At 40.7% G+C, this 17338-nt stretch overlaps 1 protein-coding gene across 5 annotated transcripts; it reads right to left on the minus strand.

Moving 5' to 3' along the window:
• Window positions 1-1422: 1422 nt before the first annotated feature.
• On the minus strand, window positions 1423-16193 carry LOC121573750 (galectin-9). 5 transcript variants are annotated; one of them, XM_041885963.2, is made up of 11 exons: window positions 16068-16192; window positions 7485-7573; window positions 7071-7278; window positions 6621-6746; window positions 5768-5809; window positions 3897-3974; window positions 3678-3704; window positions 3416-3466; window positions 3215-3303; window positions 2071-2227; window positions 1423-1880 (listed from the first exon to the last, which is right to left on the minus strand). In XM_041885963.2, exons 1-11 carry the CDS (start codon window positions 16095-16097, stop codon window positions 1734-1736), a joined length of 1044 nt encoding a protein of 347 aa, XP_041741897.1. In that variant the 5' UTR covers window positions 16098-16192; the 3' UTR covers window positions 1423-1733. The 5 variants fall into 5 exon arrangements, with proteins under 5 accessions (XP_041741897.1, XP_041741896.1, XP_041741900.1 ...); XM_041885962.1 differs by lacking the exon at window positions 16068-16192 and adding an exon at window positions 13461-13584; XM_041885966.2 differs by lacking the exon at window positions 3897-3974 and having other exon boundaries at window positions 16068-16193.
• Window positions 16194-17338: the final 1145 nt, after the last annotated feature.

Raw genomic sequence — 17338 nt, forward strand, 5'->3', positions numbered from 1 at the left:
GCATAATAACAGTAGCTAGATAAGATAGCAATCCCTTATAGTGTAGGCCTACATCATCACTTGGCAATATGTGCTGGTATTCTAAGCTGTAATGTAACAATTTCTTCTTGTCCCTCCTTTCCCTTTTCTCTCAAGCAAGAATTCAATGTTAATATTTAAGAAAGTAAGCCTATATAAACGGCTTACCTATAAATGATCTCTTAGCAGATTGTCCCTTTGAAAAATAACAATATAAATAGACCCTACAGGCTGCTATTTGTGAATGTGTCTGTGGAGTGAATGTGTCTGTTACTATGTCAAAGCAAAAGACAGATTTGCTCTGACATACCATTTTTATTGCCACACTGTGTATAGCAGGGATCATCAACTAGATATTGCCGCCGGACAATTTTTTCTTGAGCGGATGTTCGGGGGGCCGGAACATAATTACAAAAAATGTGTAGACTGCAAATTGACCGCAAGATGTCCAAACATATATAATATTTAACTAAAACATAATAATTTCAAACCTTGCTTACATTTGTATACGGTCGCGTGTCTCTCTCTGTTATGCGTGGAATACTTGGGAACAGATTTCCAAAATTGAAATTACTTGGAGCTGATTTCCTGGTGTTTTTCAGTCTTTTATGTTAAACAAAAAAAGAGTTAAAACATAAATAAAAAATATTACAGAAAACTTGGGGGGCCAGATAAAACCCCGGGGGAACCCTGGTGTATAAGATATCAGTCCTAATGTACTTACATTTGTCATCCACATTTGTTGACATGTAATGTTGCCATGCTTTGACCCTGTGCCCTGTGCCATTTTGGTCACCTCAGAAAGAATTTCAAATCACATGCTGCAAAATGAACTAATTTCATTAATCTAAAGAATGTTGAACAGGCATATTTTTTTTTATGAAAACCCACCTTGTGCAGCACTGGTCTACATCATGTTGGTACAACCAGGCATTCATGGGTGGCTCCAGAGAGGGGCAAGACAGTGCTGAAGCCCCCTCAAGAATAGGCCTAGCACTCCCATTAGCACCAAGAAATACCAATAGCCAATAGCCTAACTGACCTCTGATTGCTGATGGCTTCAGACTGACCCGCTTGTTTGTAGCAGCAAGTGAGGTGAATCGGTAGGTGAGTATCAGTTCATACATCCCGATTCCCAGCCAAAGCAATCTGTCGACCGGTCTACTAGCCTACTTCTAACCACTGGAACTCCCAGAGTGCACAGTCATTCGAATGCACTTCATATAATTATAATGATTCACAACACCGATCATGTCATCAGTATTTACTTAGTGAAAATCCATAGAATGCTTTTAATATCAAATCTGAACCTTCCCACTACAATCTAAAACAGGACCAAGTTATTAATTTTATCAGAACCTCTCTGCCCCCTTGTGGTGATGTAGAATTATGACAACTTCTTAGTTCCAATATATTGCTGTTTATTTGCTGTGGAAACATTGTTGTGACAGAGAGTACAGACATACAGTAGGCATCAAGAAACTGTCTGGAATAGGATCAATAGAAGATAATATTTCCTATAGTCTTACTCTACATTAAATTGTTTATGGAAGAGAGAAATGTTGATTAAAATGTCTCGCCATCAGCAACAGAGTCAATCGCGACAGTTTTTCAACACACTAGACACATAAGACATGATTTCACATTGGTCCCTATAATGCCCTGACTGATCAGATCCTACTATCGCTGACCTTTGACCTCGGAGGGTGTGTAACTCAGACCAGCACAGTGGACAGGCTCACGTCCCCCTCCACCTCCAGGATGTCAATCTGCTGGAACAGGAAGTGGCGGTGGTTGTAGCTGAACATCTGGGCTCCATTCACCAACACCCTGTAGCACTGGGTATCACACATGATGGTCACCTGAAACACAGAGCCTGACATGAGTGCCGAGTTCATCCAAGGAAAAGCATACGGTGTCATTGCAGCTAAAACACATTCAGATGCATTTTAGCTGAAATTGTTGTCAATGCACAACACGTGCAAATATACGTTAAAATATAGCTACTTGTTCCATCCTAGAGTATGCAGTCAGCTATAATGGAGTTTATACCGTAAAAGGCTGGCCTCTGTAGAAGGGCATGCCCCCTGTCCTTTCCTCTGGACCCCACTGTTCCTTCAGGAGACTGTTACGAACTACAACGTTCTCATTGAACCTGGGGTTGAAGTGGAGCGCCACCCCCGAGTTGAAACGCAGGTTGACACAGAACCTAGAACCACAGCAACCATAATCATGGTTATAAGGCTTGACCAGGAATGTCAAGTTAGATTACCCATTAAGGTGTACAGAGGTAACCAGTTTATAATAGCAATAAGGCACCTCCGGGTTTTGTGGTATATGGCCAATATACAACGGCTAAGGGCTGTATCAAGGCATTCCGCGTTGCGTCGTACATAAGAACAGCCCTTAGCCGTGGTATATTGGCCATATACCACACCCCCTCTGGTCTTATTGCTTAAATATACCACGGCTAAGGGCTGTTCTTATGCACGATGCGAAGCAGAGTGCCTGGATACAGCCCTTAGCCGTGGTGTATTGGCCATATACCACAAACCCGAGGTGTCTTATTGCTATTATAAACTGGGTACTAACATAAATAGAACAGTAAACAAGTATTTGTGCCTCATACCCGTGGTATACTGTCTGATATAAACAAGGCTGAAATGCTGTTTTAGCCAATCCGCATCCAGGACCCAAACAACCTGGCTCATAATACAGTATAGCTCTGTAATGTACTGTTTGTAGAGAGGGAAAACTTTTCTGGACTCTGCTGGTGAGTGTTACACAATCGTGAAATAAATAGAGTTTGTTATGAAAATAATTTGGAGGGTGACAGGCTAATCTAAAGAGGACCTTTTTCCTTATGATTCATTTGTATTGTCTGTAATGTACAGGTACACCATTCATAGTACCAACTCTGACCCATAGCAGGTGAAGCAAATTAATTATGTAAGATGTGCTCAAATTGAGTATTTGGTATTTTTGGTATTTTATTAGGATCCCCATTAGCTGTTGCAAAAGCAGCAGCTACTCTTCCTGGGGTCCACACAAAACATGAAACATGACATAATACAGGACATTAATAGACAAGAACAGCTCAAACACAGAACTACATACATAAAAAAAAGGCACAAGTAGCCTACATATCAATACATACACACAAACTTCTAGGTCAAATGTAGCAGCAAGAACTTACTTATCAGCATTGTGGTTAACCACACCCTGGATCGTGATGTTTCTGCCTGGGTAAAGTCCACCTGCCATGATGTTTTTATACGGCACAACCTGAGGACAAAGGATCCATAACATCACCATGTCAACCCAATAATCTGTTTCGATAAATTAATGTAATTATGCAGTCTGCACTTAGTCTGTAGGTTAAAGAAGGGGAGCTTACAAAGGACGGCTGTGGGGTGTATGGAGGTTGGGCGGTGTATGGAGGGGGTGCCTATAAAATAAACATTATACAACACCATATGAAGAATAGCGCCTTTTCAGCACAGTCTCTACTAAAAACGACTTTAATCTTGTCAGAACTTTTTTCTTAACATTCATTTATATAGATACAAAATTATCAAACTCCAATGCAATTCCTGATAATGGCCTCTACTCTACACATTTTAAACTCTGAAAAGTTGATTATTTGGAATGCAACTGACCTGAATAAATCCTGCAGCTGAGAAAGCCTACAAAACAGACAAACAGTTGTCAAATATATATCAACCTTAACAAGGAAAGCAAGCAAGATCTACCCTCAAAGCTAACGTTGATTGAACGGAATGAAATGCAGTCATGCAGTCACCTTATGAAAACAACCACCACCAGAAAAAAAGCTAAATACACCAAATTAGCTGTCAACCCAGTATGATCTAATCTACCTGTGTGGTGTTACACCATTGAGGAGGAGTTTTGGGGCCAGTTTTGCTTTGACGAGATCTATTTCGGTTTCGTTGACCCTGTAAATAAATTGTACATCTTGGATTATGGCCTATGCTACTGTTTTGTGAAACCAGATATGTAGTACTGGGATTATTACTAATTATAAGTGTTTCCATACAACTGCAGACCTTATTCTTGATGTAACTCCAAATATATACAGTAGGGAGAACAAGTATTTGATACACTGCCGATTTTGCAGGTTTTCCTACTTACAAAGCATGTAGAGGTCTGTAATTTTTATCATAGGTACACTTCAACCGTGAGAGACGGAATCTAAAACAAAAATCCAGAAAATCACATTGTATGATTTTTAAGTAATTAATTTGCATTTTATTGCATGACATAAGTATTTGATCACCTACCAACCAGTAAGAATTCCGGCTCTCACAGACCTGTTAGTTTTTCTTTAAGAAGCCCTCCTGTTCTCCACTCATTACCTGTATTAACTGCACCTGTTTGAACTAGTTACCTGTATAAAAGACACCTGTCCACACACTCAATCAAACAGACTCCAACCTCTCCACAATGGCCAAGACCAGAGAGCTGTGTAAGGACATCAGGGATAAAATTGTAGACCTGCACAAGGCTGGGCTGGGATGGGCTACAGGACAATAGGCAAGCAGCTTGGTGAGAAGGCAATAACTGTTGGCGCAATTATTAGAAAATGGAAGAAGTTCAAGATGACGGTCAATCACCCTCGGTCTGGGGCTCCATGCAAGATCTGACCTCGGAAGGTGAGGGATCAGCCTAGAACTACAAGGCAGGACCTGGTCAATGATCTGAAGAGAGCTGGGACCACAGTCTCAAAGAAAACCATTAGTAACACACTACGCCGTCATGGATTAAAATCCTGCAGCGCACGCAAGGTCCCCCTGCTCAAGCCAGCGCATGTCCAGGCCCGTCTGAAGTTTGCCAATGACCATCTGGATGATCCAAAGGAGGAATGGGAGAAGGTCATGTGGTCTGATGTATCAAAAATAGAGCTTTTTGGTCTAAACTCGCTGTGTTTGGAGGAAGAAGAAGGATGAGTACAACCCCAAGAACACCATCCCAACCGTGAAGCATGGAGGTGGAAACATCCTTCTTTGGGGATGCTTTTCTGCAAAGGGGACAGGACGACTGCACCGTATTGAGGGGTGGATGGATGGGGCCATGTATCGCAAGATCTTGGCCAACAACCTCCTTCCCTCAGTAAGAGCATTGAAGATGGGTCGTGGCTGGGTCTTCCAGCATGACAACGACCCGAAACACACAGCCAGGGCAACTAAGGAGTGGCTCCGTAAGAAACATCTTAAGGTCCTGGAGTGGCCTAGCCAGTCTCCAGACCTGAACCAAATAGAAAATCTTTGGAGGGAGCTGAAAGTCCGTATTGCCCAGCGACAGCCCCGAAACCTGAAGGATCTGGAGAAGGTCTGTATGGAGGAGTGGGCCAAAATCCCTGCTGCAGTGTGTGCAAACCTGGTCAAGACCTACAGGAAACGTATTATATCTGTAATTGCAAACAAAGGTTTCTGTAACAAATATTAAGTTCTGCTTTTCTGATGTATCAAATACTTATGTCATGCAATAAAATGCAAATTAATTACTTAAAAATCATACAATGTGATTTTCTGGATTTTTGTTTTAGATTCCGTCTCTCACAGTTGAAGTGTACCTATGATAAAAAATTACAGACCTCTACATGCTTTGTAAGTAGGAAAACCTGCAAAATCGGCAGTGTATCAAATACTTGTTCTCCCCACTGTATATTTTTTAAACTATAACTATGAATCCTGTTCATGAGTCTGTCTGTCATATGAAGAATACTCACACAGTGGGTCTGGCCAAGATATCCTGGTTGGGGAGGAGGTGACTGGAGAAAAGACAGGACATCACATTTCACATATGAACAGACTCTCTTGGTCAGCACATGCAAGTCTGAATAATAACAATAATAATGATAATAACTTCATTTGTATAGCGCTTTTCAATACAGGTAACAAAGTGCTTCACATCATAAAATAAAAGTACTAACAAAGAAACAAAGACGGGAGGAAGGACAATGAAAAAAGATAGCTAATTAAAATCATACATTAAAATCATCTTTATAAAAGTGTGTCTTCAGCAGGGATTTAAAAAGAGGCACTGAATCTGCAAGCCTGATCTCCTATGGCTGACCATTCCAAAGTCTACATGGGCTTAAAAAAAAGAAGACACCTGTACCATGTCAGATATAGAGTTCAAATGTATTATATTTTGAGTTTGCATCCCAATATTATACTTAATATACATCACAGAAGACTGAAATATAACAAATCCGTTTGACAAAGAAACACTGGATTTTCGGCTGGTTTTTTAAATAATGTTTATTCATTATGAAATTATGAAAAATATTAATAGCATTCCACCCATGAGGCCACTAGGTGATTTCACTGCAGGAAAGGGCTACAGTTGGGAACTGAGGGAACTAAGTTTTTCTGGATGCTAAAAATATGTTTAAAACATCCTTTTACAATCATTATACTACCTGACCATGACCGTTGCAACCAGTTTTGCCCACTGGGTTGCATTCCAAACAACTGATTAAGATGAGCAAATCTATCCAGTTGCTTGCTCAAGGCTGATCCTACTGAACGCGAAAATTTACTATATTCTCCCAGGAAGAGGACCTGTCAGATACTCACGGTGACTGCAGGGTTGGAGAAGGCAATAGATTGAACCTCCACTCCCCCATCCACAGAGATGGTGTCCACTCTGGAGAATGACAGCCGGTGCAGGTACTCCATGAAGTGGGCACCATTCACAATCATCTAGGATAAGACAGGATTTAGGACAGACAAAAAATAAAAAAGATATAATATTTAAATATTATAATATAATAATAATAATAATATATGCCATTTAGCAGACACTTTTATCCAAAGTGACTTACAGTTATGCATGCATACATTCTACATACAGTATGGGTGGCTCCAGTGGGAAACCAATGGCACATGGAGAATAAATGCTCTAGAGATAAGATTCAATTCAATAAGTCCACAGTAAAAAAAACTGCTCTAGAGATAAGGTTCATTCAATAGGTCCACATTCAAAAAACGTTGTAGCCTAAGCATCAGTAATAAAAAACTCCTGACCGAATATGAATCTCGGTTGACCAGGAACATGAGGGTAAAGTTGGCACCCCGGGTCATGGGTGCAGGGTATTCACGCTCCTCTGAGCCCCACTTGGAGTGTTGCATGGTGTTGCAGATCACAACGTCTAGGAAGCCGTCATATCGGGGGTTGAAGTGGAGGGCTATGTCAGGATTTCCTCTTGAGCCACATTGCAAATTCACATGAAACCTATACGGACAGAAGAAAGGCGCATATTATATTTTGATGTACAATTAATTAAGATCTATGCACACACTACTGTAAGTTGCTCTTGATAAGAGTGTCTGCTAAAATGTAAACGTTGCACCCAATGATTAGGTTAAACAAAATCCCTCCTGTGCTTATAGTGAGTGACAAGACTGTGTTAAAGGAGAGTTGTCAGTAGGTAGGTCTACCTCTGGGCTCCTGGCAGGACTCTCCCTGTCACAGTGATGGTCTTCCCCTCATGCAGAGCTCCCTGGATACAGCCAGTGAATGGCACTCTCTAGGGGCACAGAGCACAAAACAACACGTGACAAGGGCTGAGTAGCTAGTCTCGTTCACCATCTGTTAAGAGCCAGGCAGGTAGTGTTCCTGGCAAGGCTAGGGACTTGGCAAATAGAGACTTTAAGCTTTCACAATGGCCACATCAAGCATTTTCTAACCAATAACAATCTAAAATGTTATGGTTTCCTTTCTTCTTTCCTTCCCTAGTCAAAAAATAATTTAGGATGAGTGATATTTCCAATAGAATCCTATAGGATTTTGTGTCACCTCTATCAGAATCCTATCTGAATCCTATTGGACTACTTTTTCGTATTGGAAATGTCAAAAATAATCCTATTGGATCCTATAGGATTCTCGCAACCCTATAAGATTTTGTGTCACCTCTATCAGAATCCTATTGCAATCCTATTGGACTACTTTTTTCCTACAGGAAATTAATCTTATTGGATCCTATAGGTTTTTGATAACTCTTGTAGAATTTTGTCACCACAATCAGAATCCTATTAGAACTAAATTATAATTTGTTGTGTTTTGTTCCAGTACAATACAACAACATTAATTAGAACATTTTCGTTGATTGGAAACAACAGTTTCGGTTTTATTCACCACCACAATATGGGAGTGATTCAAAGCTGCAAGTTCAGTTGCAGTATGACCACCATACACTACACCTTTTTCAACAAAACACTCACTTGAGTTATTTGATTTGATTCTTATTCATGCAACTTATTGTCTTTGAATTAGAAAACATTACAATATGACATACAATACTATATACAATGTTACAATAACACAAGATTTTGGGGGGGTGTTCCCCTTAGAAAGCACAACATTTTTAAATTACGTATATATAAATAAAAGGAAAATACATTTTTAGGTACAGTAACACAAAGGTATGAGCATTTCTTTAATTTAATATATAATAGTCAGCTTTGCATACAAAAAAGAGCATGTTCCCTTTACCCTCTTTACGTTCAGATAGAGAGAGGAAAATAAAGATAATTAGACCCTCCAACTCCTCCCAGGGTTGTACCCCCTCCCATGCCTCCCTCCCACCAAAGCTGTCCCCCCCATCCTACCGCCATCCCTAGAAGGTGCTCCCTCCTCATCTTCCCTATCTCCCTCCTGGAAGTCCCACTCCACAAATTTCTTGTTAACAAACTATAGTTTTGGCAAGTCGGTTAGGACATCTACTTTGTGCATGACACAAGTAATTTTTCCAACAATTGTTTACAGGCAGATTATTTCACTTATAATTCACTGTATCACAATTCCAGTGGGTCAGAAGTTTACATACACTAAGTTGACTGTGCCTTTAAACAGCTTGGAAAAATTCCAGAAAATGATGTCATGGCTTTAGAAGCTTCTGATAGGCTAATTGACATAATTTGAGTCAATTGGAGGTGTACCTGTGGATGTATTTCAAGGCCTACCATCAAACGCAGTGCCTCTTTGCTTGACATCATGGGAAAATCAAAATCAATCAGCCAAGACCTCCGAAAAAACATTGTAGACCACAACTCTGGTTCATCCTTGAGAGCAATTTCCAAATGCCTGAAGGTACCACGTTCATCTGTACAAACAATAGTATGCAAGTATAAACACCATGGGACCACGCAGCCGTCATACCGCTCAGGAAGGAGACGCGTTCTGTCTCCTAGAGATGAACGTACTTTGGTGCGAAAAGTGCAAATCAATCCCAGAACAACAGCAAATGACCTTGTGAAGATGCTGGAGGAAACAGGTACAAAAGTCACTGCTCCAAAACCGCCATAAAAAAGCCAGACTACGGTTTGCAACTGCACATGGGGACAAAGATCGTACTTTTTGGAGAAATGTCCTCTGGTCTGATGAAACAAAAATATAACTATTTGGCCATAATGACCATCGTTATGTTTGGAGGAAAAAGGGGGTTGCTTGCAAGCCGAAGAACACCACCCCAACAGTGAAGCACGGGGGTGGCAGCATCATGCAGTGGGGGTGCTTTGCTGCAGGAGGGACCGGTGCACTTCACAAAATAGATGGCATCATAAGGAAGGAAAATTATGTGGATATATTGAAGCAACATCTCAAGACGTCAGTCAGGAAGTTAAAGCTTGATCGCAAATGGGTCTTCCAAATGGACAATGACCCCAAGCATACTTCCAAAGTTGTGGCAAAATGGCTTAAGGAGAACAAAGTCAAGGTATTGGAGTGGCCATCACAAAGCCCTGACCTCAATCCTATAGAACATTTGTGGGCAGAACTGAAAAAGCATGTGCGAGCAAGGAGGCCTACAAACCTGACTCAGTTACACCAGCTCTGTCAGGTGGAATGGGCCAAAATTCACCCAACTTATTGTGGGAAGCTTGTGGAAGGCTACCCAAAACGTTTGACCTAAATTAAACAATTTAAAGGCAATGCTACCAAATACTAATTGAGTGTATGTAAACTTCTGACCCACTGGGAATGTGATGAAAGAAATAAAAGCTGAAATAAATAATTCTCTCTACTATTATTCTGACATTTCACATTCTTAAAACAAAGGGGTGATCCTAACTGACCTAAGACAGGGAATGTTTACTAGGATTAAATGTCAGGAATTGTGAAAACTGAGTTTAAATGTATTTGGCTAAGGTGTATGTAAACATCCGACTTCAACTGTAACTACCAGTTCCCATCTAGTGACCTCTTGGCACAACTGATCCAGGTATTGTAAAATATATATATATATATAATGACCTGTGTCATTGTCACGCCCTGACCTTAGAGATCACCTGTTTTCTCTGTTTGGTTAGGTCAGGGTGTGATTTGGATAGAATCTACTTTATTCATATGCCATTTAGTTTATTCTATTTCTATGTTGGCCGGGTGTGGGTCCCAATCAGAGGCAGCTGTCGATCGTTGTCTCTGATTGGGGATCTACTTAGGCAGCCATTTTGCGTACCTTTAGTTGTGGGATCTTGTTTCTGTTTCTGTTTCCTCTTGAACTTCACGTTCTGTTGGATTAATAATAAACGACTATGTACGCATACCACGCTGCACCTTGGTCCGATCCTTTACACAACGAACGTGACAGTCATTAAAGGGACATTTCTAAAATGGTCAACTTCATATTCATAATCTCCAGCACCACCCCAACATCAACATATGTGAAAATGGCGTGTTTCTACAGTACCAGTCAAACGTTTGGACACACCTACTCATTCAAGGGTTATTCTTTATTTTTATTATTTTCTACATTGTAGAATAATAGTGAAGACATCACAACTATGAAATAACACATATGGAATCATGTAGTAACCAAAAAAGTGTTAAATAAATAAAAATATATTTGAGATTTGAGATTCTTCAAATAGCCACCCCTTGCCTTGATGACAGCTTTGCACACTCTTAGCATTCTCTCAACCAGCTTCACCTGGAATGCTTTTCCAACAGTCTTGAAGGAGTTCCCACATATGCTGAGCACTTGTTGGCTGCTTTTCCTTCACTCTGCCGTCCGACTCATCCCAAACCATCTCAATTGGGTTGAGGTCGGGGGATTGTGGAGGCCAGGTCATCTGATGCTGTGACGAGGTGTGAATGAAATACCGAAGTCCAGAGTTTATTCAGTTTACATAAATCAAACGCCCCAAGCGTCAAACAAAACTATTACAAGGGAAAACATCCAACTTGGCAGAAACACAGTGAAGAGTAGCTCAACCGAGCTACACGCTCTCACAACAAACAATCACTCACAAAGACAAGGGGAACAGAGGGAACACTTATACACATACTAATTAGGGGAATGAGCACCAGGTGTGTGTGATTGACAAGACATGACAAGTGGAGTGATGAGAATGGGATCGGCAGTAGCTAGTACTCCGGTGACGACGAACGCCGAAGTCTGCCCGAACCAGGAGTGGGGGCAGCCTCGGCGGAAGTCGTGACAGATGCAGCACTCCATCACTCTCCATCTTGGTAAAATAGCCCATACACAGCCTGGAGGTGTGTTGGGTCATTGTCCTGTTGAAAAACAAATGATAGCTAAGCCCAAACCAGATGGGTTGGCGTGGTAGCCATGCTGGTTAAGTGTGCCTTGAATTCTAAATAAATCACAGACAGTGTCACCTGCAAAGCACCCCCACACCATAACACCTCCTCCTCCATGCTTTACAGTGGGAACCACACATGCAGAGATCATCCGTTCACCCACACCACGTCTCACAGACACAGCGGTTGGAACTAAAAATCTCAAATTTGGACTCCAGACCAAAGGACACATTTCCACTGGTCTAATGTCCATTGCTCGTGTTTCCTGGCCCAAGCAGGTCTCTTTTTCTTATTGGTGTCCTTTAGTAGTGGTTTCTTTGCAGCAATTCGACCATGAAGGCCTGATTCACACAGTCCCCTCTGAACAGTTGATGTTGAGATGTGTCTGTGACTTGAACACTGTGAAGCATTTATTTGGGCTGCAATTTCTGAGGCTGGTAACTCTAATGAACTTATCCTCTGCAGCAGAGGTAACTCTGGGTCTTCCATTCCTGTGGCGGTCCTCATGAGAGCCAGTTAGCGCATCATAGTGCTTGATGGTTTTTGCGACTGCACTTGAAGAAAGTTATTGAAATTTTACGGATTGACTGACCTTCATGTTTTAAAGTAATGATGGACTGTCGTTTGTCTTTACTTATTTGAGCTGTTCTTGCCATAATATGGACTTGGTCTTTTACCAAATAGGGCTATCTTCTGTATACCCCCCCTACCTTGTCACAACACAACTGATTGGCTGAAACGCATTAAGAAGGAAAGAAATTCCACAAATTAACTTTTAAGAAGGCACACCTGTTAATTGAAATGCATTCCTGGTGACTACCTCATGAAGCTGGTTGAGAGAATGCCAAGAGTGTGCAAAGCTGTCATCAAGGCAAAGGGTGGCTGTTTGAAGAATCTCAAATATACGTTGATTTGTTTAAAAAATGTTTGGTTCCTACATGATTCCATATTTGTTATTTCATAGTTTTGATGTCTTCACTATTATTCTACAATGTAAAAATAGTCAAAATAAAGAAAAACCCTTGAATGAGTAGGTGTGTCCAAACCTTTGACTGGTAGTGTATGTTTTGTGGAAAAAAAGATAGAGGAAGATAAGTGTTTCTAATTACATCATCAACCAATTAGTAGGCAATGCCTGCTCATAATTGGTTAAAATCACCAGGCACACCGATGATGTCATTGGAAACGCTTATCTTCCTCAATTTTGCTGCACAGCAGGAAATGCAAAATTGTAGTGTATTTGAGTTTTGAAAGACTTCTAAAGTTTGTAATTTCAACTCCTACAAAAATCAAAAATAATTCACATTTTCTGTTGCTGCAGGATTATTTTCCTGCTGTAGCAAATTCACATATGTCCACTGTCCCCTTTCATAAGTAATTGTCTAATCCAATTACAATCCAATATAAAAATCCTATAAGATTTTCAGAACCAGTCCTATTGGACTACTATAGGATTCTATCCTATAGGATTTTTTTATTGAATTTCTTCATTCATTCTATCAATCACTTACGTATTTACATGTCAAAGGTGGTTATGCAAATGTCAGGATATTTACATTTACATTTACATTTACGTCATTTAGCAGACGCTCTTATCCAGACCTGTTCAATGTTTTTCAGTCCTGTTCCTGTGGGACCCATTTCTATTCTAGTCCACTGAACTCATCACTAACAGACTCATTACACCTACTTTTAGTTGCGTCGCATGTGCTAGTGCTGGGCTAGAAGAAAAATTAGCAACTCTGTGGGTACAGAATAGAAAAATATTGTGGAAAATTACACCAAAAATAAGTAACAAAATGACACCCAAAACTCACATACAACGGGGCCTGATGAAATAAATGATGTGAATAATGTCATAGTATAATTCTTACCGGATTGAAGAAGGGTTGCTGAAAAGCCATGCTTCAGTGTTGCTCTGATCTGTCTGTTCGACTGTTTGGTGAATCTATAGAGCGCAGCACGTAGACGTGATCTGGCTCTCCTCAGTAAAGCTGCAATATCACTTTTTGGGCGACCCGACCAAATTCACATAGAAATGTGAGTTATAGATCTGTCATTCTCATTGAAAGCAAGTCTAAGAAGCGGTAGATCTGTTGTTCTATGTGCGCTAGTTATATATTTATATATTTTACTTTCAGTTTTGTACACCAGCTTCAAACAGCTGAAAATGCAATATTTTTGGTTATGGAAAATGTATTTCACTGGGATGGTACAATGATTCTCTACAATATACTTGCTTGCTTTGTCAATAAACTGAAATTAGGCAAACTATTAGAAAAGCAACTAGGAAATGACGGAGCGATTTCTGCATAGCGCACCGTAAGTTTCGTTTCTCATAAATGCCTCCATTGTTTACTTACACAAACGAAAACGGTGACCTTCAGATAAGAGAGCTACGTCAATGAAAATGCGCTGAAGCGCCAGTAGCACACCTTTTACATCAAGTAGCCTACAACTTTGCTGACTGATTCCCATTAACTTACCATTTTGAAATGGTTTAGTTTTCTTGTATCCTTCCAATTATTACTTTCACTAAGTCACTAGGATCAGAGGTATTTAGGGAAAAGCATTGCAGCAAATCTGTAGTGAATAGTAAAGGGCACCACACAGCATACCTGGCTACCCAAGTGCCTATTTGACACCTAACATTTTTGGACAGTCCTGGGCCTCTTTAGTCTAACGAGCCCACTCTGGAACTTGCATGTCCTCTTTGGTGACCCTAGATTAGAACCTGCATGGCCTCTTTGCCCATCACAGCCTCAGCACCACATCCTAGGTGTTACGAATTCAATGCTGGTGACTGTTATCAGAACCTCACAACCCTGAGCTGCACTCTCCACTCCCCATCCCCTACAACAGGAGCCTGAGAGTCTAGGGGGGTACCATAAACCTGCCTCTCAAACTCTCTATGACCGTGTGACCTGTGCCCTGATAGGTTGCTAGGGAAGTTACTAGGGTGCCGGATATAAGCTCCTGAGTGGCGCAGTGGTCTAAGGCACTGCATCGCAGTGCTAACTGTGCCACTAGAGATCCTGGTTCGAATCCAGGCTCTGTCGCAGCCGGCCGCGACCGGGAGACTCATGGGCGGTGCACAAGTCGTCCAGGGTAGGGGAGGGAATGGCCGGCAGGGATGTAGCTCAGTTGATAGAGCATGGCGTTTGCAACGCCAGGGTTGCGGGTTCGATTCCCACGGGGGGCCAGTATAAAAAAAGATGTATTCACTAACTGTAAGTCGCTCTGGATAAGAGCGTCTGCTAAATGACTGTAATGTAAATGTAAATATCTGCCTATCCTCTTGACTCTGCAGGTCACACAATACTTGCAGTCTCCCTCAAGCAGTGCAGAGAGCAACATCTCTGTCTCTGCCCCTCAACAACTGGAAGGGTGGCTATTTGAAGAATCTCAAATCTAAAATATATGTTGATTTGTTTAACACCTTTTTGGTTACTACATGATTCCATATTTGTTATTTCATAGTTTTGATGTCTTCACTATTATTCTACAATGTAAAAATAGTAAAAAATAAAGAAAAACCCTTGAATGAGTAGGTGTGTCCAAACCTTTGACTGGTAGTGTATGTTTTGTGGAAAAAAAGATAGAGGAAGATAAGTGTTTCCAATGACATCATCAACCAATTAGTAGGCAATGCCTGCTCATAATTGGTTAAAATCACCAGGCACACCGATGATGTCATTGGAAAGCGTATTTTCCTCAATTTTGCTGCACAGCAGGAAATGCAAACTTGTAGTGTATTTGAGTTTTAAAAGGCTTCTAAAGTTAGTAATTTCCACTTTGAAAATGCAGACTTGATTTGCCTTAACGAAAAATGGATCAACTCCTACAAAAATAAAAAATAATTCACATTTTCTGTTGCTGCAGGATTATTTTCCTGCTGTAGCAAATTAGCTACAATTAAGATCCTACGTCTGTAGGGTCAGGATCACGTGGCAATAAATTATTATAGTTCACATATTTCCACTGTCCCCTTTCATATGTAATTGTCTAATCCAATTACAATCCAATATAAAAATCCTATAAGATTTTCAGAACCAGTCCTATTGGACTACTATAGGATTCTATCCTATAGGATTTTTTTATTGAATTTCTTCATTCATTCTATCAATCACTTATGTATTTACATGTCAAAGGTGGTTATGCAAATGACAGGATATTAGACCTGTTCAATGTTTTTCAGTCCTGTTCCTGTGGGACCCATTTCTATTCTAGTCCACTGAACTCATCACTAACAGACTCATTACACCTACTTTTAGTTGCGTCGCATGTGCTAGTGCTGGGCTAGAAGAAAAATTAGCAACTCTGTGTGTTTAGAAGAAAAATTAGCAACTCTGTGGATACAGAATAGAAAAATATTGTGGAAAATTACACCAAAAATAAGTAACAAAATGACACCCGAAACTCACATACAACGGGGCCTGATGAAATAAATGATGTGAATACTGTCACAGTATAATTCTTACCGGATTGAAGAAGGGTTGCTGAAAAGCCATGCTTCAGTGTTGCTCTGATCTGTCCGACTGTTTGGTGAATCTATAGAGCGCAGCACGTAGACGTGATCTGGCTCTCCTCAGTAAAGCTGCAATGTCACTTTTTGGGCGACCCGACCAAATTCACATAGAAATGTGAGTTATAGATCTGTCATTCTCATTGAAAGCAAGTCTAAGAAGCGGTAGATCTATTGTTCTATGTGCGCTAGTTATATATTTATATATTTTACTTTAAGTTTTGTACACCAGCTTCAAACAGCTGAAAATGCAATATTTTGGGTTATGGAAAATGTATTTCACTGGGATGGTACAATGATTCTCTACAATATACTTGCTTGCTTTGTCAATAAACTGAAATTAGGCAAACTATTAGAAAAGCAACTAGGAAATGACGGAGCGATTTCTGCATAGCGCACCGTAAGTTTCGTTTCTCATAAATGCCTCCATTGTTTACTTACACAAACGAAAACGGTGACCTTCAGATAAGAGAGCTACGACAATGAAAATGCGCTGAAGCGCCATTAGCACACCTTTTACACCAAGTAGCCTACAACTTTGCTGACTGATTCCCATTAACTTACCATTTTGAAATGGTTTAGTTTTCTTGTATCCTTCCAATTATTACTTTCACTAAGTCACTAGGATCAGAGGTATTTAGGGAAAAGCATTGCAGCAAATCTGTAGTGAATAGTAAAGGGCACCACACAGCATACCTGGCTACCCAAGTGCCTATTTGACACCTAACATTTTTGGACAGTCCTGGGCCTCTTTAGTCTAACGAGCCACTCTAGAACTTGCATGGCCTCTTTGGTGACCCTAGATTAGAACCTGCATGGCCTCTTTTACCCATCACAGCCTCAGCACCACATCCTAGGTGTTACGAATTCAATGCTGGTGACTGTTATCAGAACCTCACAACCCTGAGCTGCACTCTCCACTCCCCATCCCCTACAACAGGAGCCTGAGAGTTTAGGGGGGTACCATAAACCTGCCTCTCAAACTCTCTATGACCGTGTGACCTGTGCCCTGATAGGTTGCTAGGGAAGTTACTAGGGGGCCGGATATCTGCCTATCCTCTTGACTCTGCAGGTCACACAATACTTGCAGTCTCCCTCAAGCAGTGCAGAGAGCAACGTCTCTGTCTCTGCCCATCAACAACTGGACTTACTATTATCTCTGGGATGGTGTGTATACCCAAATTGAGTTTTGTGACATGTATATATTGTTCTTAATAGTTAGTTGTT

This window comes from Coregonus clupeaformis, chromosome 9, assembly GCF_020615455.1.
Source record: "Coregonus clupeaformis isolate EN_2021a chromosome 9, ASM2061545v1, whole genome shotgun sequence".
In the NCBI taxonomy this organism is placed as follows: Eukaryota; Metazoa; Chordata; class Actinopteri; order Salmoniformes; family Salmonidae; genus Coregonus; species Coregonus clupeaformis.

Coding starts and splice junctions, on each gene's coding strand:
- LOC121573750 (XM_041885963.2), bottom strand. CDS start 16,097: ATGGCTTTTCAGCAACCCTTCTTCAATCCG. Junction 7,279..7,484: donor GTCCTGCCAGGAGCCCAGAG/GTAGACCTACCT, acceptor CTGTCCGTATAG/GTTTCATGTGAATTTGCAAT. Junction 6,747..7,070: donor TCAACCGAGATTCATATTCG/GTCAGGAGTTTT, acceptor GTCTTATCCTAG/ATGATTGTGAATGGTGCCCA.